Source organism: Pelobates fuscus, chromosome 9 (assembly GCF_036172605.1).
Source record: "Pelobates fuscus isolate aPelFus1 chromosome 9, aPelFus1.pri, whole genome shotgun sequence".
Classification (NCBI taxonomy): domain Eukaryota; kingdom Metazoa; phylum Chordata; class Amphibia; order Anura; family Pelobatidae; genus Pelobates; species Pelobates fuscus.
The window spans coordinates 158,792,483-158,814,489 of NC_086325.1; the positions used below are offsets into that span (position 1 = coordinate 158,792,483).

The following is a 22,007-nucleotide window of genomic DNA, read 5'->3' on the forward strand; positions in this document are numbered from 1 at the left end:
TGTGCAATATTCCACTACTGCAAGCACCTATTGTCCTTTTAAATCGGGGGTGCCCAAAAGGTAGATCCCCAGATGTTGTAGAACTACGACTCCCATGATGCTTTGCATGTCTTTAGAATGACATGGTATCATGGAAGTTGTAGTTTTGAAACTTCTGGGGATCTAGCTTTTGGGCACCCCTGCTTTTAACTACAGATGTTGTTATATTCCATATTGAAGGGTGTTTACCCGGTTTGACGTGTTCTTGCTTCCCTCACATCTGCAGATGACTCAAACAGTTCAACTCAGGTCAGCGTTAAATTATTTCACGTTTACCTTCCTTTCACTTGGAATATAGTTAGCAGAGTTTAGACATTGGATGCAGGCCATAGTGCTTGGGGTTCCAACCTGCGTGTGAACGAGTGATTTGCGACATTCCAGCATTGAATCATAAGAATTTGGGGCTGCTCAGGGCTGTGTGTGAATTGCATTGACTGATATATATGTAATGTTTTATACGTTTTGTCTACAGTAGACAAATACGTCCTAATTGTCCCTATTTGGTAGGGGCAGTCCATATTTTGGGCCAAAATTCCTCTGTCTCTCTTTTGTATCCTAATGTCCCTCTTTTCTAGGAGCTTCATATTGTTGGTGTGTCTGAGAGTGTATAACAGAGCTCCACAGTAATAATACTCCCAGTAATACTCCCAGTAATATAACATATAACAGAGCTCCACAGCAATAATACTCCCAGTAATGTGTCTGAGTGTATAACAGAGCTCCACAGCATTAACACTAATGTGTCTCAAATTAATTTCACCCCAGTAAATACATAAATCGAGTTAACAGGCTGAATAAACTACAAATAGAATTAAAAAAAAACAAAAGAAACAGAACGTAGCAAAGAATTAGAGATGCTAGCATTCTCATGCACAAACTACAAGCAACTCAAACACAAAATCCACCTTGGAGTACAAGTGTATCTACATAAAGAGTAGGAATGTGCATGGGCAAAAAATTAGGTTTGGAAATTCGTGTAAGTAAAAAATTGTGTCTGCTTCGGCAATTCAGACCAATGTCGTTCGGTTCAGAAATGCCCAACGGTTTCACTTCGTAACTTCAGCACTTCGGACATTTGTAAGCATTCGAATGTCCGAATGGCATGAAATTCGCATACATGTACATTCGTAACGAAACGAATTGCACATGTCTACTTTATATATCCTATATAATAATTGGTTATGGATGTTTGTCCAATGCAGTCATGCGGAATAGAGACTGCGAGAGACTGCATGGGACAAACATCCCATGCCAGACAGCGAGGGAACAAAGTACTTACTGTGCTCTTGCACATTCCTCAGGGACGGCTGGCATCCGCTATGTGACGCGTACATGATATGACATCATTGCACAAAAGGAATTAGTTTATTGGTCAAGATTCCTATCATCATTCACGTAATTGTCCCTCCCTCTCTCTTGTTTTGCCACTTTTCAGAAAGCTGAATTGCTTCGGCACTAACGAACGTTGGACATTCATAAGCATCTGAATGTCCGAATGACATGAAATTTGGACAAATGTACATTCAAAACAAAACGAATCGCACATGTCTAATAAAGAGTGACCTTTTTATCTTCCATAAAAACATGTTGGGTGTAACATACTTCTCGTAAGGGATTAAATGGATAAATAAATATTTAGGGAATAGATGGATGATTAGATTAGAGGAGCAGGGTCCTCTTCAACCTATTGTTCCTGTAAGTTTATTTGTAATTGTCCTATCTATAGTTAAATCTTTCTCATAATATTGTAAAGCGCTACGGAATCTGTTGGCGCTATATAAATTGCAATAATAATAATAATAATAATAATAATAATAGATATTTACACTGCTGTTAATGTCCTGCCACAAAAGACACCTATCATGAGAATGTAAATTCACTTTAACCGTTTCTCTTTCACAGAGTAATCAGTATGTTTGTACGTACCATGAAGTATGTCTTTGGGCTGCGTTTCGAGGTAAAAGGTCTGGAGAATTTTAATGTTGATGGCCCATGTGTCATTATATCCAATCACCAAAGTATCCTTGACATGATGGGTAAGTAGAACACATACTTTTTTGGGGGGGCAAACTGGAATGTGTTGTTGGGTTTGAGAATATTATTTTATTTTAACATTAACGCTTCAGACTGACATCTTTTATCCTTTACTCCCCTCCCCCAGCTTGGCATATGCAAATTGCTTATTTGCAGAGAATCATAGGACATTAATATCCTGGTACACATGTTTACACACTGGGATAATGGCAGCACTGATCATTCCAAAAGTAAACCAAAAATACAACACAATTGGCTTACAAAAAAAGGAGATTTCAACTCCTATCCTCTCCTAGAACACGACTTTTGAAACAAAAATAAAGGGATATGCTCTATATATTATTATTATTTTTTTTTTTCAACAAAATCTTGGCCATTCATCTGCTATTTTACTGCATGTTATTCTGGTTAGCATGGGATTGTGGCTTCGTGCAACATCCCGAACGCCATGTAATGATCTGTTTTAACTTGCTAAGCACTGTATTTCCATTCGACCTATTTTGTTTATTCTGTTTCATAAATATTCAGTAAGAGAATTTATTTAGATGCATCTTTAGTTATTCTGCTGGTTTCCTTAATATCCCTTCTATTATATTGAATATATTTAGCGAAAATATATTGTCTGCATGAGTAGTTTTAGAACATGTCGCTGATTGCAACACTCACCTGGCAGATTATGACTCATCCCTATTTTTATTTTAAAACCACAGAAATAATAATTTTATTTTATTTTTAAAATATTCTTTTGAAACCACTGAAAATGCTTACGAGATGAGGCCAATTACATGTGCAATTATATGGTAGGAAACTCATTTCGACTTTGTCCTATTTTACAAGCGGAAGGGCCATCTGCGCACCTTATTGTGTTTGCACGAATCCGCAGCGCTGTGATGTAAAAGCCATATGCGCACAGATGTACTGAACAATAAACTTGAATTTTTTTTTATCACTGCAATGGTTTTTAGATAAGATTCAATGTTTTGGACTATTAACCCCTTTGAGGGCTAAGAATCTCAGATATTGCTTGGCTTTTGGGAATAGAATCAATCACGGGAGTAAAATCCATTTTTAAGTCCAGTACTTGTTTTTTTGTTTTTTTTCATAAAACCGATATTCCTTTTCATCTAATTAAAGTAATCTAAAATTAACTTTTGCATTTGTTATGAATTGAATACTAGTGTCTTGCTTTACACACAAATCCTCCCATGTTTGCTGGTCGTCAGTGTGTCTCCATTGAAAGATCCCTTGAAAATGTAGATCCTTTATAGTGTAACATCTGCTATGCAGTTTAGACTGGGAAGTGCTGTATATTAGCAAAATTTAAGTTCTACTTTAGCCAGCCCTGACGGGATTTTCTGTAGTGTTGCATTGCTAGCGGCCCTAATCCACCCACCATGCAGAAATCAAATTTGAATCCCGAGTCTGGTATCTATAAAAACTACTGATACTTTAAAGAATACACGCTAATCACCACAATCACTACAGCTCATTGTAGTGGCTATGGTGCTATACGTGTGCATGCACCATCCCCTGGTTTTCGGTGAGGCCATTTTTGGAGCGGTTTGAGGGAAACATTCTCTCTTGCACCCATACTATACTCCCTCTGCAACTGGTGTGGGAAGATGGTATCCCCGATACCTAGTGTAGGGGTGGACTGTCTTTGAATGATTTCCTCCCAGCAGTAATCATGTGAACTTGTGATGTCATATACCCTGATACTCTGGATTCTTGTTGGTCAGACACTGAAGCTGTCTCTGCTCCCAGAGCATGCAGAGAAAGCTTTATACATTGTAATATCGAAGGCAACAACACAGTCAGTTGAGATCTTTTGATAATCCCTGGCAGGTCCATTCTGCACTGCACATACCTTCCTTTCCATTATGACCATTCTACCGAATAAGTTATTAATCTATCTTAAAACCCTACATATTACTAAATTAGAAACTGAATCACGTTTTTGAGTGAATGAAAAGGTTTATACTTTTTTAATAAAATTGCCAGCTGTGGTGGAGTATACAGGGCTGATTTATTTTTATTTTTTTTGGAAATCTCGAACGGTTTAGAATTTATTTAAATTATTTTGTAATATCCGCAGGAAGTCAAAGCTAGATTCATGTTTTACCTTATTAAAGCTCCAGAATAGAAATGAGAATTACTTAAATGATTAACCCAAACACTGTGACCACAGCAATGATTTAAAGTGGTCATGGTGCCTGGAGTCTGTATGTGCACATACAGAAATTAACACCTTTGCTTCTGGAGGTGCAACATCAGGCAAGGAGGATCGGGCTGTGGGGAGAACGTGGGCTCCACAATGCAGTGTAGGTGAGTGTTAGCTTCTGTTTGTTTATTTTTTTACCCGATTGGCCGATCACCTCCAAAAGGCTTATTCTAACCAAAACCAGTGTTTTTTTTGTTTTTTTTGTTTTTTTGTAGTAACGCTTTAAAATAACTGGGCTTACTGCATTCTTTAATTACAACTTAAATCATGACTTAAAAGTAATAAAATTAAAACTGAAATATCTTTTTGTTATATTGTAACATTTTGCTACTAACTATCCAGTTATCTGAGGATAAATTATTATGCTCTTTTAATGCAGATTTTTTTTGCTAAATTTGTTGAGGCTCGATATATAAAAAATAAAATAAACACTTCACTATGTATATTCTATTGAAATAATGGTGATCAAGCAAAAAGGTTAACAAGTAGTTATGTAGAAATATGCTCCTAATCTGTCATCTTTGTTTCTAATTGTACACAATAGCTGTCACCAAGGCACAGCGGGAGTCTATAAGAGGGCCCTCGGGATGTGTGTTTACATTCAGGCTGATATATTGACAGAACAGTGAAATGGGGCATGAATCTGGGGTCATTAAATAAAAGCACGGAGGTTATTTTTAATGCCTAAAGGTACACTATGTCCCAGAATATTGTGCTAGGCTGGCAGAGTGTCAAGGGAAACCATTCACAAACATATGTGGTGTCAAGGCCAGCTGTCACTGTCTGGTTTATTCACTGAAATGTATATTGCAGGGATTTCAAATCGTAAGCCACAATATCCAAACTAAAAATGATTTCCATGTCATCTGTGTTTTAACGTCGCCTGAAACTTTTAAAATTCACTTTTGTGTTCACACTTTTAGTGAATAACCGTGCCAGTGTTTACGGAGCCATTTTGTCTCCATAAGCTCCGCCCCTTGTCTTTTCCATCAAAAAATTTCCCCACCAAGGTTTTGGGTTAAAATATCCAAACTTTGAATACCGGACCATTAACACTTTGCTGAAGACCCCTGTTGTATTCTAGATGAATACATTTAATTTGTTGTACTATTTACTGTAAAATTTAATATTGAGTAATTCTCCAGATGACCTGTTTTTCGAGTTTGACTATTTTAGCCTAGATCTTCAGTCCCCAGTCATTTTACCACCATTTCTAGTTGAATAACTACATCCTTCAATGTACCTAGAGATGAGACTGTCCCTCTAGCTTCAAACGTTCCTTGTTTTGGATTGTTAGAGGCTCTAAAGAAGATGCTATATTGTAAACATTACTTTTTGGTTTCTTTCATTCAGAATATGTGTAGATCACCTTTGTGTAAGTGATGCAATCGTTGGTGGTTGTAGTATTGGATGTGAAAACACACACACACACACCCCAGCCCTGAATTTGAAAGGATTCTAAAGTTCCAATAGTAACAGTTTGGTCATTTTAGTTCGATTTCTGCCATTCTCGTTGGCCTTGTGCACAGCAAAAACATTTGTACAGGGATACGCTATGGGCTAAACACACCTGTATGGACCGCCACTAAGCACACCTGTACGGACCGCCACTAAGCACACCTGTACGGACCGCCACTAAGCACACCTGTACGGACCGCCACTAAGCACACCTGTACGGACCGCCACTAAGCACACCTGTATGGACCGCCACTAAGCACACCTGTACGGACCGCCACTAAGCACACCTGTACGGACCGCCACTAAGCACACCTGTACGGACCGCCACTAAGCACACCTGTACGGACCGCCACTAAGCACACCTGTATGGACCGCCACTAAGCACACCTGTACGGACCGCCACTAAGCACACCTGTACGGACCGCCACTAAGCACACCTGTACGGACCGCCACTAAGCACACCTGTACGGACCGCCACTAAGCACACCTGTACGGACCGCCACTAAGCACACCTGTACGGACCGCAATTAAGCACACCTGTACAGACCGCCACTAAGCACACCTGTACAGACCGCCACTAAGCACACCTGTATGGACCGCCACTAAGCACACCTGTACAGACCGCCACTAAGCACACCTGTACGGACAGTCAGGTTTAAATTACTCCTACATTGCAAGACATTGAATGTCCTATTATGTTGCTTCGAATGCTTTCCACCATAGATAAGCATTGGATCCACTGATTTGGAATAGCATACTGTGCAAATACTGCGCATGCATGGAGAATTTAGGGGGCTGCCAGGACTGTGTCGCAGCACTGGAAAATAAGTAAGTAGAGGGTTGTTATCTTTGAATTTTTGGAAGTAAAAGGTGAATACGTTAATGATTACACAGACCTGTTTAATCATAAAGAAAAAATGTACAATACAAACATCATTTTTCACACTACAGTTTCCATTTAATGTAGCAACTGTAACGCCTGTCCCGACTGCAGCTTTTCCCAGTAAAGTGAACTGTGGACTCGTTTCCAAGGTTGTCGGTCAAATTTAGGCATTGCGCAATTAGATTATAGACAGCAGGCAGGCAATTGTAGCTCAAACGTGCCGACTAGTTTCTTTGGTCAAAACTTGCTTGTAACTTCTGCTCGATACCTGTCTGCTTCACTGATCGCTTCCAACGCTTGGCGTTCACGGTTATGCAGCTTGAACGTATGTCACGAAAAAGGCAGGTATTCAATTCATGACTATAACAACTCCACCAGGAATTTTTAAAAACCCTTGGTAGCTGCTAGTTACCTGTCTCTAAACTAATAACATTTTGCAGCAAGGAAAATGGCAGTAACCGGAACATTAGAGACATCTATTTTAATAATTAACAACTTGTCACTAAATGTTACAGACAACCATGGAAACTAACACCAAAATTATTAAATAGAAGAACATGTGTCTATATATTATTATTATTATTATTATTATTATATTATTTACATAGCGCCAACAAATTCCGCAGCGCTTTACAATGGGTGGACGAACAAACATGTAGTTGTAACCAGACAAGGTGGACACACAGGAACAGAGGGGTTGAGGGCCCTGCTCAATGAGCTTACATGCTAGAGGGAGTGGGGTAAAGGGACACAAAAGGTAAGGCTAGTATTAGACTAGTCAGAAAATGGGTAGAGGATCAGCACTGAGTGATCTAAAGGGAAAGGAACAAATTGAAAGCTGCAACCTATGGGTATGAGGTTCCCTCCAATGTCCCCAAAGAAGAAATAGCAAAAAACACAAAAATAGGTCGCGCTAAACAGAAAAAGTAAATAGTAATCACATATATTAGAAGTATCAATATAGAATAAAAATAAACACAAATATGAACAATATAGTCCTGATATGTAGTAGGCTTCTTGTGGGTTCCAATAGGCTAGTAGAGACTTGAGTATATAATGTATTCAGTGGGAAGCTGGGTCTTCTATGGCTTGGGAAATCTTGACTCAATGATGGATATGCAAATGAAAAAAACAGAGAAACTCCAATAGTGCAAACTGTGTTTGAGTAAACAAAATAGGATAAATATTAGGGAGATATTGCACTCACCTATTCGAGAGCATATACTCGCTCAAGTGTGATAAGCATTCAGTGGCGTTTTCCCCCCACTGGTGGGATATAGGTGTAGATAAATCCTCGGTATGAAAGAAAAATAAAAGCCAAATATAGTGCTCACTGTATAAGTAATAAAAATGAGTCTGTAAAGTAAATAAAGTACTCACATTTGTATGAGCAGGATATACTGCTCAATATGATGGCATGGGTGGTATAATCCCCACCTAGGATTCTTTGAACGGCTGTCGGCTCCAAAGTGACTTGTGACCAGGTAGAAAAATAGATTAAAATAGAGGTATAAAAATAAAAAGTATATGGCAAGTATATAGTGTAAGAGCCAATACTACTTTATTAATTTAGTAAAAATATATAAAAATAGCCAAAACTTTGCCAGTTGATAAAGCCCTGTGTGGCGAAACGCGTTTTGGCTATTTTTATATATTTTTACTAAATTAATAAAGTAATATTGGCTCTTACACTATATACTTGCCATATACTTTTTATTTTTATACCTCTATTTTAATCTATTTTTCTACCTGGTCACAAGTCACTTTGGAGCCGACAGCCGTTCAAAGAATCCGAGGTGGGGATTATACCACCCATGCCATCATATTGAGCAGTATATCCTGCTCATACAAATGTGAGTACTTTATTTACTTTACAGACTCATTTTTATTACTTATACAGTGAGCACTATATTTGGCTTTTATTTTTCTTTCATACCGAGGATTTATCTACACCTATATCCCACCAGTGGGGGGAAAACGCCACTGAATGCTTATCACACTTGAGCGAGTATATGCTCTCGAATAGGTGAGTGCAATATCTCCCTAATATTTATCCTATTTTGTTTACTCAAACACAGTTTGCACTATTGGAGTTTCTCTGTTTTTTTCATTTGCATATCCATCATTGAGTCAAGATTTCCCAAGCCATTGAAGACCCAGCTTCCCACTGAATACATTATATACTCAAGTCTCTACTAGCCTATTGGAACCCACAAGAAGCCTACTACATATCAGGACTATATTGTTCATATTTGTGTTTATTTTTATTCTATATTGATACTTCTAATATATGTGATTACTATTTACTTTTTCTGTTTAGCGCGACCTATTTTTGTGTTTTTTAGTATTAGACTAGTGACAGTTGCAGAAGAAGAATCAGTTGGGAGCTATTAACAGTTTAATTGATACGCTTTTATGAAGAAGTGGGTTTTTAATGATTTTTTTGAAGAAGTGGAGACTGGGCGAGCATCTAATGGAGGAGGGAAGTGAGTTCCATAATATATAAAATGTATGCGTTTTTTCATGCTAAATTGCATTCAGAACTGAATGAGCACCTTGATAATTTTTTCTTTTACCAAAACACCCCTCAAAATTGGGCGCAGTGTTGCTTCTAATTAGCGGTGCTGGCTTGGCTTTCTATCTGGCCTCGTTACTGTATATATCGCATATATTGCCAGCGAAGCAGCTGATGCAGCCCTTTTCTTTAAGCAACGATATTGTCTCTCTGTTTTAGGTTTGATGGAAATCCTGCCAGACCGTTGTGTGCAGATTGCTAAAAAGGAATTGATGTTCGCCGGATCCGTGGGCCTGATCACCTATCTCGGAGGCGTCATTTACATCAACAGGAAACGAACAAGTGATGCCAAGAGTATAATGGCAGATGTTGCAAAGGCCATGATCGATGATAACGTACGTACTGCCAAATGTTAACCGCAAGATGTACCGGCATGCTTTAATGCGAGCATGCATCAAACATTCTAAGCTGCATCACTTAATTACGTAAAATGCTTTCCAAGTGCCTCTTGTATCCCATAGAACAAAAAGTGAGTGTGCAGGAGAGCTACTGATAAGCTGATTTAGATCTGTGGTTTAAAGGGGAACGTGCATGGAAATGGGGTCTTTTCATAGGTTGTGGAGTGAGCTGATATTGAGGGTTTTAATTCTCCCTTCTAGTCTCTCTTATGTCTGTGTCCCCCCCTCTAAGCAGTGCAAATACGGCTGCTGCCACTGATTCAAACAGTTAGACAGACTGCTGTCTGTAGAATACTCGGGAAACACAAAAGCTCACGCTTAAGGGTGGGCAATTAACCAAAACCACAATATATTTTACACTGAATGGACATGGACATTACAATGTAATTGCTTTCTGTAGAATAGTTGGTGCACACCGTATCTTTTAAACTGAAAGTCAAAGCCTGATGCACATGCGCGGCAAGGGTCACACGCGTGCTCAATGTTACTCTTAGAAAAAGATTAAATCCAATGCTTTCCTATGAGCGACCACGACACGTGACCGACACATCGATCAGTGCAGTGTAAGCACCTCTAGTGGCTGTCAATCTAACATAAATACTTGCAAAAACATAACATACAGGGATATAATTTCTAATTAGTGGGGTAATAACTGCTTGATCCAAGGAGACATCTGACTGCTATTTTGGGGTCAAGAATTAATTCTTCCCTAGTTTGTTGCAAAATTGGAAGCGCTTCAGGCTGGGTTTTTTTTTGCCTTCTTTTGGATCAACAGCAAAAACATATGTGAGGAAGGATGAACTTGATGGACGCAAGTCTCTTTTCAGCTATGTAACTATGTAATGTAACTATCCATTTGAGCCGTATTTTACACTTTAGGGTAAACATTGTCCTTTTTTTTTTTTGCAAAACGGCAGTGTTTTACCTTGGTTGGTAAACATACAGGACCACTGCACCCAGACCACTTCATTGAGGTGAAGTGGTTTGCTTGACTTTAGTGGTCATTTAAACAAACCACACAGGTAGTGGACTGTGTTACTTTTTTATTGTTTTATGTTTACATTTAAATTATTGCACTCCAGTGTCACAACTGCCTTCTAAAAAGTCAAGCTTAAAATTAGTTGAAGGACCACTATAGTCACCCAGAGAGTTTCAGAGAAACTGCTACGCTTACATTGCAGGGTTAATCCAACCTCTAGTGGCTGTCTTCCTGACAGCCGCTAGAGGCACTTCCCAGACGCTCAATGCAAAAATCGCATTGAGCACGCAGAACGTCCATAGGAAAGCATTGAGAAATGCTTTCCTATGAGCATTTTTAATGCGCACGCGGCTCTGGCCGCACATGCACATTCGGCTCCACTCGGGAGCTAACGTCGGAGCGGGAGGAGAGGTCACCAGCACCGAGGGAGCCGGCGCTGGATAAAGGTAAGTGGCTGAAGGGGTTCTAACCCCTTCAGCCCAGCAGGAGGGAGGCCCTGAGGGTGGGGGGGGGAAACCTAAGAATTATATAGTGTCAGGATAACGGATTTGTTTTCTTGACACTATAGTGATCCTTTAATGCAAATAACTGCTCCATAACTCCCAGTTGATAGGACGCTCCCGAAGTTCAGTCTCCATTGAAGTCAATGTGGACACATCTCCTCAACATTCTGGAATTGTCACCAAGTGTGTTGGAAACCACCATCAATTAAAATGGCAGCATCCCGTTCATTACTCAGGAGATGTTTGATTTTCTAACGTCTCATGCTTGTTATTTTAAAACCAGTTATGTTTACATACTTTTACTAGGCCGTGCACACTACAAAATATCCAGGGTGCCAGCAGCGGAACCTCTCCTTTCTGCTATTAACAGAAACAAATTAATGAATTTCGTTTCATAATCTCTTCTCTTGAAATGGACTTAAAGATTAACTAATAAGCTCCTTCAGAATTTCTTTCATGTCCTTGAAAGAGCCATGCGGGGAGGCAAGCGAAAATCGCTAAAATTCTTTTTACATTTCTTTAATCCTTGCCAGATATTTCTCCAAATGAGGGCCCGTTGGGTTGCACTTCTGTGGAATTAGGCATGTAAAAAGGCATACTATTCTCCATTGTAGTGAATTCGCATCGGTTGAACCGTACTGGCCATCTGCATGAAGCCGTGTTTTTTGCAGAAACTGCAAATATGACTTACGGCCAGTAGGAACTTTCGTTGACTTTCTCCTCTGCTAAGCAAGTGATTAAGCCCCTTTCTAATACGCCTTCGACACTCATCAACTTCAAATAATGAATGAATTGAATTGAAACTGCCTGCAAAGGTTCCTTGTTTGTAGTCTGTGGATGCTGAGGCTGTCCATATAGGCATCTTGCTGTTACCCCTTACTCTTGCCTTGGATGTCTATAACACCATGTGCAGATTACGCAGGGATTGGCTGGGGTTTCTCAGCTAGTTGTTTACCCAATGTGTAGCATATACCCAGAGAATTGGATAAAAACAGGGGGGTAGGTAGGTGCAGCGCTTCAGTAATCCTTGACAAGGTATATGTGAAGAGAACCAGAGAAGGAATAATAGTGTAGTATTTAAAACTGTAGTGGTGATAAATAAAATAAAAGATGTGCACTCACACTTTCCTAGAGCTTCAATACAGCTCCAGTGTATGCGCCTAGGCGGAATAATCCCCCGTCTATGGATCAAGTGGAGAGGCAATTCTTCAAATTATAAAAAAACAAACAAATAAAAATCGTATATGGTGAAGTATGTAGAGCTATGAAGCAAGGGTAGGTAAAAACTATAAAATGTGCACTCACGTGTAATGGAGCAGTAAAACCTGGCTCCTCTGATAGCGCTTGAAGTGGTATGATCCCCACTCAAGGATACAGGTGTAAAAGCAAATTCTTCCCTCCGTGTATATGTGGAGATAAACAAACAGAACTTCCGCGCTGAATTTATTTTTGTGTGATTATATATCCAGAGAAACCTACAAAGTTGGGACAATTAAAGGGAAGTATCAGGAAGCCACAGCAATGATGCAGTGATGGCTTTTATAATATACTTTCTATTATAATTACTATTTTTTTTATAGTCCATTTTTTTTTTTAGCAGAGTGCATTTTAGTATTAACAAAAGTGCCCCAGTTTTCTTTACAGTCACTATAACTGTAATTATGTATCCGTTAGCATAAACGTTTAGCTAATGAAATGATTTTTTCAAATCTGGTCAGTTTATTTTTATTCATTTTTTTCTTCTCAAAAATGTGGTTACCTCTGCAGTGTAACTTGACAGGTGGCTGAGTTGGCTAACATTTACATAATATTGGTTCTAAGGAAAGAAAGCGTAATCCCTAGAACACAATTAATGTTTTTATTACTGGGCCATCTTGAGGTTTCAGAAAGCATTCTGATGAGATAATCGTTATAATAATAGTTGTAAAATAGCATGGCAAGATTTTAATGAAGAATTGGATCATACCAAGTTCTAAAACCCCAAAGGGCTGCTTTAAAATCGCTGGTCTTTGAAATAGTCACTTTGTCTAATTACCTTTCTTTTTTTGTAGTTAAAAGTCTGGGTCTACCCCGAAGGAACAAGAAACAACACCGGAGACTTGCTTCCGTTCAAGAAGGGGGCTTTTCACCTGGCACGGCAGGCAGAGGTAAATCAACATCAACATTTCACAATTTACTGGCACATTAACACTTTCAAAAGATCTTAAAGGGATGCTGTAAGCAGTTTTAGTGTAAAGATCATGGCCCTGCAGTATCACTGCTTAATTCTCTTTAGGAGTTAATTCACTTTTGTTTCTGTTTAGGCAGCTCTAGTCACACCTCCACGTCCGTGACTGACACAGCCTGCATGAAAACAAAATGGTTTCCTTTTTTAATCAAACGTGTCAGCACAGTGTGTTTCCTTTAGATGCTTTTGTCTCCTGCTCTGTGAATTAAACTTTCATCACATACAGGAGGCTTCTGTAGGGTCTAGACCGCTTTTAACAGAGCAGGAGATAAGAAATTCTAAATTAAACAAAATGTGAAATAAAGGAAGTATAAACATTACATGACTGTTACAGGAAGTGTTTAGGGAAGCTGTGGAAGTCACATGCAGGGAGGTGTGACTAGGGCTGCATAAACAAAGTGATTTAATTCCTAAATGACAGAGTATTGAGTAGCCAGACTGCAGGGGCATGATCTAGATCAGGGGTAGGCAACCTACGGCACTAGTGCCATGCACGGCACTGGAGGTGTCTTTGCACGGCACTCAAGGCTGCAAGAGTCAAACAGGCTCTGGCCTATCAGGAGTCCCAGTGAAACTTCAGATATCTGCTAATACAAAGAGGTAGTGAAGGACAATCCTCAATTTATGCATTGCAGCACGTAGAGGTAGTGATCTCAGATCACTTCCTCCCAGCACTTGTGAATAGGAAGCCACACTGTAGTAGAGCAGCTCACAGTTGCTGTTGCAGCTCCTGTCCTTGACCTGTACCTGGCCAGCCTGGTCCCCACTGGAACCCAGGGAAGCCACCCACACTGCTAGATATACAGAATCTTGCATTCCTGTGTAATCCCTCATACAAATAGTATGGACAGCCCACACACAAACATATACATAATCCACACAAACGCAACACCACTAACAATCTACATATATGCACACAACCCCACATGCAGTCTCTCACATGCAATACCTCAAACAGCCCCCACACACACTACCTAACACACAATGTGACATATCCATTCACACAATTCCACAAGCAGCCCCCATACACAACTCACATTCATATGTATCATACACAATACCATAAACTACTCATGAACATATACAATATAATAGCTAATATACACAGGGCCGTCTTTAACGCGGGGCAAACTGGGCAGCTGCACCGTGAGCCCCGCTGGCCTCAACTATTTCTAACCCCCGGCCGGTAATCCGCACACTAAGGAGGCCCACCGGGTGGCCCGTGCACAAAGGGCCACCCGGTGGGCTTCTGTCAGCAGGGGCCCGGTCACACGCTGAGGTGCTTTAACAGCGCGAGCAGGCCCCTTGCTTTTTGGCAACAGGCTGGGAGGAAGTGACGGCCGTGCATCACTTCCTCCCACAAAGAGAGGAGCGTGCGGGAAAGAAGAGTAGGCAGAGTGGAGGGGGGCTGGCCGAGAGAGCCAGACCTCAACTCCCAACACCTTCAGCCACCAGCAGGAAAGGTAGGAAACTGGAGGGTGGGTTTAAAAGTGTAATTTTTGTGTGTGTCAGTATATCTGTGTGTGTGTATGTCTGTGTCAGTATGTCTGTCAGAGTGTGTGTTAGTATGTCTGTGTGTCAGTATGTGTGTGTGTCGGTATATCTGTGTGGGTCAGTATGTGTGTGTCAGCATGTCTGTGTCAGTATGTCTGTCTGTGTGTGTGTCAGTATATCTGTGTGTCAGTATATCTTTGTGTGTGTCAGTTTGTTTGTGTGTCAGTATATCTGTGTGTGTGTGTCAGCATGTCTGTGTGTGTGTGTGTTAGTATGTCTGTGTGTGTGTGTCAGTAAATCTGTCTCAGTATATCTGTGTGTGTGTGTGTCAGTATGTCAGTATGTCTGTGTGTATGTTTCAGTGTGTATATATCTCTGTGTGCGTGTATATGTGCATACATCTCAGCATTCACACACTAACACTACACACAAATACACCCCGACATTCAAATTTCAACACTACGTACAAACACATGTCTGTGTTACACACCAAAATTATATGTAAATACACCCCTGAATTCAAAAACCAACACTACACAAATACATGCTTGCAGTCACGCCAACACCACATACAAACATATTCCATCTTTACATTCGAACACACAAAAACCGCTTAGTGCTAAGACCTGGAAACATGGGTAAATGGTAGAGCCCCAGCACTCAATGCATTACTGGAGTTGCATGACAGATGGGGATCTACCTTTTAATCACTCGTGCAACAGGGAGGCCCAAAAAAATTCTTGCACCTCTCTACTTTAGGTCCGCCACTGCGTTGAGGTGGAGGACGTGATTGCACGCCTGGGGAGGGGGGACAGGGTCCAGGGGGCCCCAAAAAAATGCTTTGCCCAGGGTCCAGTCAATATTAAAGACGGCCTTGCATATATCCACAAACACAACGATACAAAGCAATTACAGTAAAAATAACACAAGCAGGATACGGCAGCATACACACCTCATTTTTTTTTTAAAATAGGACCGGCACTCTATGGGACATCACAATCCTATATCGGCACAGTGCTGCTAAAAGGTTGCCTACCCCTGATCTAGATAGATGTCTGTAGGGCATATTGAAGATACTGCACATTTTTATATTTTTATGTCAAAAGGCAAAACACATATCTAGGTACTACGTTGTATTGCCACTGATACTCAGAGAGGGTCATCTACACAAGATAAGAGGTATCTATAGAGTAATATGTGAAAGTGAATATGCGAGTCATCGTAAGTTTTAAGAAGAGAATGTATGCATGCTGGAGAAAGGTTAGACTAATTAAAGGAAGAAAATTTGCCATGCATAGGTTAAAGGTAACATGTCGGGCTAAATGACCACGATAGGTGTGCCACTGAGACCTCCTGCACCAACTTGTCACTGCTCTGCTCAAAGTAATCCTTTCTCATACCCTCCAAACTATAATGGAACTGCCCCAAATTATAAATATAGAAGCATAAACATAACAAAAAGAGAGTTCACAACATATAATAAGTGTATGCAAAGAGATGTCAAATGGCGTCAGTGGTCATCCATGAGACTTGATAACATCCCTGGTAGTAGGCCTTGGAAGGAAAGTCCAGCATCAGCTGACACCAGTACTTGGGAACCAACGAAGGCGGTTAAGCTGGATTGCGAGCCAGGAGCACATGAAGGCTTACCTCCAGCCCCAGGCCTTGCTGAGGGCCCGTGTATTTGAACTACTGACTCGGTAACTCGTGGCTGAGTCCAAGTTTTTCTTGAGGAGGAGAGCGGAAGCTCCGCGTGTTCCGTCTCCATCTGCGGCGGTGGTGCTTCGGCCTCTGTGGTCGACGCAGATGGAGTGTATACCTGCTGTCTCTCAGCCCATTTGGGCTAGTGTGAGGAGGGGCCCACCTACTCCTCGCCCGTCTCCATCCTGCTCCCTTTTCCATCTCCAAGCTGGTGCTGCCAGCATTCGGGCTTGTAGCTTCGCCCAGAAGTGATCAAAAGTCTAATCGATGCGTTGGATCAGTCGATCAATCACGCTCTGTCGGGGCCATACCGTTTGTGTTGGCCTGTGCTCCTGAGATAAGTCTGCCATCTTGTTTGCCTCTGCTTTGTCAGTGGCTTGCAGACAGTCAAGGCAGGATAAGTGGGTCTGTGGGCACCAGGATAACCCCCACCAGTCCGAAGGGGGGAGGGGGTACAGCTAGAGACAGGGATCACACTGCTAGCCATAGAGCCGTGAGAGCGACCGTCTCCCCACGGCTCAGACTTATGTAGACAACAGGCCTCAATTCGGACTATCTAGCACATCCGGCCTGCCAGAGAATATTGTTTTTATAATACAGTTTGCATACTAAACGTTTCAACACTGAATCGTGGATGTTCAGCTCATAATTTCTGGGAGGCATGCCTTGCGAAATGTGATTCTTTACATCAAAGTCGATGGTGAAATTCACAATTTTTTTATTTTTCGGTGTATAGTTTATTGAAAATTGTTCAAAATATTAAAACATAACAAGTATAAAAAAAAAATCTATACTTGAGAGAATTGTCATTACACAATCGAAAGGAATACACGATCACATATCATTCATAAATCAACAATTGCTGGAAGTATTGTACAGACAAAGTAGGAAAAAAAAGAAACTGGGATTATGGGCAGTGTTTAAAAATAATTAAAACCGTGAAAATCGAGAGAAACTCCTAAAACAGTATGAACAAAACATCAATACAGCCATGCTAAGATTGCGAAGAAATGGAATTAATACAAAGACAGTGTTGAGGAACATAGAAACAAAATAACTATCTATGAATATATAAGACAAAAAGCCAGTGGAGAGGAGGAGAAGGGGAAAAGGAATGTTTGTTTTTTGGGATGAATGTAGTGTCTCTAACCCTGATAGTGAGGAATTTTCCCTTGCCATGGTCTTTTGTATCAATTTGCAACTCTGTATTTCTCCTTGTCCCCAAATCATACGGTGAGACGCCCCCAATGAACGATACAAGACAAAGTAAGGTTCAAAGTGACTTCTGAGCCTTTAATGAGCCGTGTAACAGGTTTATACAGCAGGAAACGGGGGTGGTCGTTACAAGCATTATCCAATCCTAATAAAGTCCTCTATCTTATCTTAACATCTTAACCTATAGCAAGCTTGCAGGTGTATCTTCATGTTCGGACCTTGCTCAAAGCTAAGTTTCACTATAACTACGCACTTCAAACTAAAATGCATGCGCACTACGAATTTAAAGATATTTACTACTAAGTTCTAAATTAGACATTACTATGCAGTTATGATCAAAGGGAGAAACACAGGAAATAAGGCCGACAGACAGAAGAATACAGGATATAACACCTTTTACTTGATACATGATGTTCTACAGCACTTAATTGTCTAGGGGTATATTCACTAAGCATTGGATATAGATAAAGTATATTATTGCAAATAGCTGACATGTTAACCAATTTTAAACAGACTGGCCAGCCGGTCATCTGTATCGTAAGCAGGGCCGGCCTTAGGCATTTAGACACCCTGTGCGAAAAATCTTCACAGCGCCCCCCCCCCCCCCCCCCGTCATCCATGTATGCTCTAATGTTTGTGTTGTCTGTGTTTGTGATAGTAGGTGTGATGACTGTGTGTGATATGTATGCTATGTGTGATATTTGTAATGGGTGTATTAACAGTGTGTGATATGCGTGTATTGGTTGTATGTGACACACACACACACACACACAGAGTCAGACGGCCATACACACACACACAGGAAGACATCCACACACACAGGCAGACAGTCATACACACACACACAGACGCACAAAGGCAGACAGTCTCACAAACACACACAGACACACACAGGCAGACAGTCAGTCATACACACAGACACAGACAGTAATACACACAGACACACAGAGGCAGACAGCCATACACACAGAGGCAGACAGCCATACACACAGAAGCAGTCATACACACAGAAGCAGTCATACACACAATCACACACACAGAGGCAGACAGTAATACACACAGACACACACACAGAGGCAGACAGTAATACACACAGACACACAGTGGCAGACAGTCATACACACACACAGACACACACATGCAGATAGTCATACACACAGAGGCAGACAGTCATACACACAGAGGCAGACAGTCATACACACAGACACACACACAGAGGCAGACAGTAATACACACAGTGGCAGACAGTCATATACACACACACACAGACACACACAGGCAGACAGCCAGTCATACACACAGACACAGACAGTAATACACACAGAGGCAGACAGTAATACACACAGACACACACAGTCATACACACACACACAGGCAGTAATACACACACAGAGGCAGACAGTCAGACACACAGAGGCAGTAATACACACAGGCAGACAGTCATACACACAGACACACAGAGGCAGACAGTCATACACACACACACAGACAGTAATACACACACACACACAGGCAGACAGTCATACACACAGACACACAGAGGCAGACAGTCATACACACAGACACACAGAGGCAGACAGTCATACACACAGACAGTAATACACACAGACACACAGAGGCAGACAGTCATACACACAGACAGTAATACACACAGGCAGAGAGTCATACACACACACACAGACAGTAATACACACAGACACACAGAGGCAGACAGTCATACACACACACACACAGACAATAATACACACAGGCAGAGAGTCACACTCACCTGACAATCACACAGTTACCTGTGGAGTTCATTGTGGAGGCAGTGCAGCTCCTGGTGACTGTTTGGTGGGGAAGCAGGGACTCCTTCCTGCTTCCCCTGCAGCAGTTTTCCGGCGCTTTTAGCTCCGCCCCCGCCGCACGGTAAGCTCCGCCCCCGCTGCAAATTAAAAAAAAAAACTTTTTTTTTTTTTTTAAATCCCTGTGCGGCCGCACGGCGCCCCCTGCTCCATGGCGCCCTGTGCGGCCGCACAGCTCGCACACCCCTAAGGCCGGCCCTGATCGTAAGCCCTGGGTAAATATAGGCAAAGTGTATTATTCCCATTTCCCAACAAACCCAAAGAAAGAGAGTGGATCCAGAGCAAACACAGATAAGAAACCGAGACATTTCATATTTTGGAGAAACGTCTTGTAATGTTTATAAAATCCTCTTTTTTCCGTGATAAATGCTGAGCCTCAGCTGCCATCCTAGTTACTGAGTGTTTCCAGGCTCAAACTTGGACAACTGCTTAGAGAGGCTTTGGAGGAACTTGTCTGAACTTTTGGATAAATGACCAGCAAATGGGGAGGAGTCACATTGCACAGGCAGTTAGACGGGTTAATGCAACTGCGGAATGGTATAGAGGGAGCTGTGTTTAACCCTGCAATGCAAAGCTTATATAGTCTATTTCCTGTACAGCCGGGTTCTGAATGCCTAGTGGTGCCCACTGTTACCATTAAAGTACCCGGGCACCCGGCGCCGGCTGACATAATTTGTAAATAGGTAAAAGAAGAAAAGTCTTCCCTACTGATTTCCAAGAACCCCTAAAAGGGCCACAGTTATTCAAATAATGAAAATGTAATAGAACCAAAGTATTTACATATTCCTTTGAAAGACTACCTTTAAGTTACAGTTTAATCAGCGTATGCAACATATTTTACCATTTACATACCATACCATACCAGTGACATCACTGCGATGAATCTCCATGCTATACGCACAGAAAACATCAAGAAAATCTGGTTAGATGGCATATTTCTTTCTTTCAGTTTTGAACGTTCTTCATTTCCTTGCCCCCACATTGCCTGTTAGGGAATTCTTGCATTACTTTAGCTATGACTCCCTTGTTTTAGCTATAAAAAAAATAATAATAATTTGACATCTGGAACTGCCCTGACGGCAAAATTATTTTACTCCGGCGGCTCTTTGAAATGTTTCTGAAAAAGAATACGTAGTGTATAAAATTCACACTGGATGTCATGATGGCCATCATTGGCCAATGTTTGGTTACAACTAGACTTCTTCTATGTAATTGAAAGAGACTGGGCTTCGTTACCGTATGGGACCTTCTAAGAGAAATAGTGTTTTTAAATGTCATTCCAACAGACAGATGGATGGATTTAATAGGAAAGAGGACGTTTCCTTTCCAGTCAAGCCTTATGTTGCCGTGGGAGAAACTCCAAGAATTCTATGAACTACGGGAAATTTGAGCCAAAATTACCTTCATAAGCAACAAATCTAGAAAATGTTCCAAGCGAGCTGCTCTAACATTGTATCTGTGAGGTGTTCATGTAATAAACGTAGTTCCTAATTGCAGGGATTGGTTAATGCATGGCCCGTTGGCTCGATGTGCGAACCAATGCCTTTTTTATAGCTCCCAAGCTCCATGTAATGTGTCGTTTGTAATATCCTCGTTCTAAAAGAATTCTAATGTTCAAAAAGTCAAAAATGTTATGTAATCAGCTGCCACATAAACTGTTCTTTACTTTCCTGGTTTTAAATATGCCTCATACCAAAAGGCATGAATAATATCTTAATCTAGCCCAGTTATTATAAATTTAGCTGAAATTGTTGCTTCAAGAGCTGACGGGTTTCAGAGTAGGAGTGGTCACCTTGGAATTGCAAGCTTTTTATAATTCTATGTTTGCCGACTTTTGTCCAATACAAACCATTAATACAAAAATATGTAATAATGCATAGAAAGAATAAAATAAAAAAAGAAATACAATGTGTCGTAATGCAACATTCATGGGCGAATCAACTATGTGGTACCATGAAAGAGTAAGCAAAGTGAAAGTACTATTACTTTCACAGAATACACTAAAAAAAAGTTAAACATTAGGTCAAAAACTTAGCATGTGGGGGGCGGAGCTAGCAGCCAAACGGAGCGGCCACACTTTTCCCGAGCTCCGAGCTACGGAACTAAAATAAAGCAATAAACACACGGAAAAGAGCCAAGAACCGACACCAAGCTATCACATGCCCACATAAGAGTGTGATGGGTCGGAAAAACAAAAAACAGAGGGCGGATAGAGGCCCCTTTTGCCATGATATCGGTGAGATGCTGCGAGGCCCTCAAAGACAAACATGGGACAAAATGGCGTCTGGAGACGAAGGTTCCTCATATTCCTCTGAAGATCTCTCTTATATCCCTGGGGTGGGGACCTCAAACGATCAGCCAATAGAGCCAAAAGTTAGACCACCGGCTGCCAGTGACCCGGTCACAGCTGCCCAACTTAAGGACATGCTCTCGGAA

The 22,007-nt window shown here is 41.0% G+C and overlaps 1 protein-coding gene across 1 annotated transcript in view; it reads left to right on the plus strand.

Annotated features, from left to right (window-relative positions):
• AGPAT2 (1-acylglycerol-3-phosphate O-acyltransferase 2) overlaps positions 1-22,007 on the plus strand; it is a 67,003-nt gene that overhangs the window by 38,996 nt on the left and 6,000 nt on the right. The window contains exons 2-4 of the mRNA XM_063432857.1: positions 1,942-2,075; positions 9,370-9,545; positions 13,142-13,237. Of these exons, the coding sequence (XP_063288927.1) occupies positions 1,942-2,075; positions 9,370-9,545; positions 13,142-13,237 (406 nt within the window). The remainder of the gene's footprint in view (positions 1-1,941; positions 2,076-9,369; positions 9,546-13,141; positions 13,238-22,007) is intronic.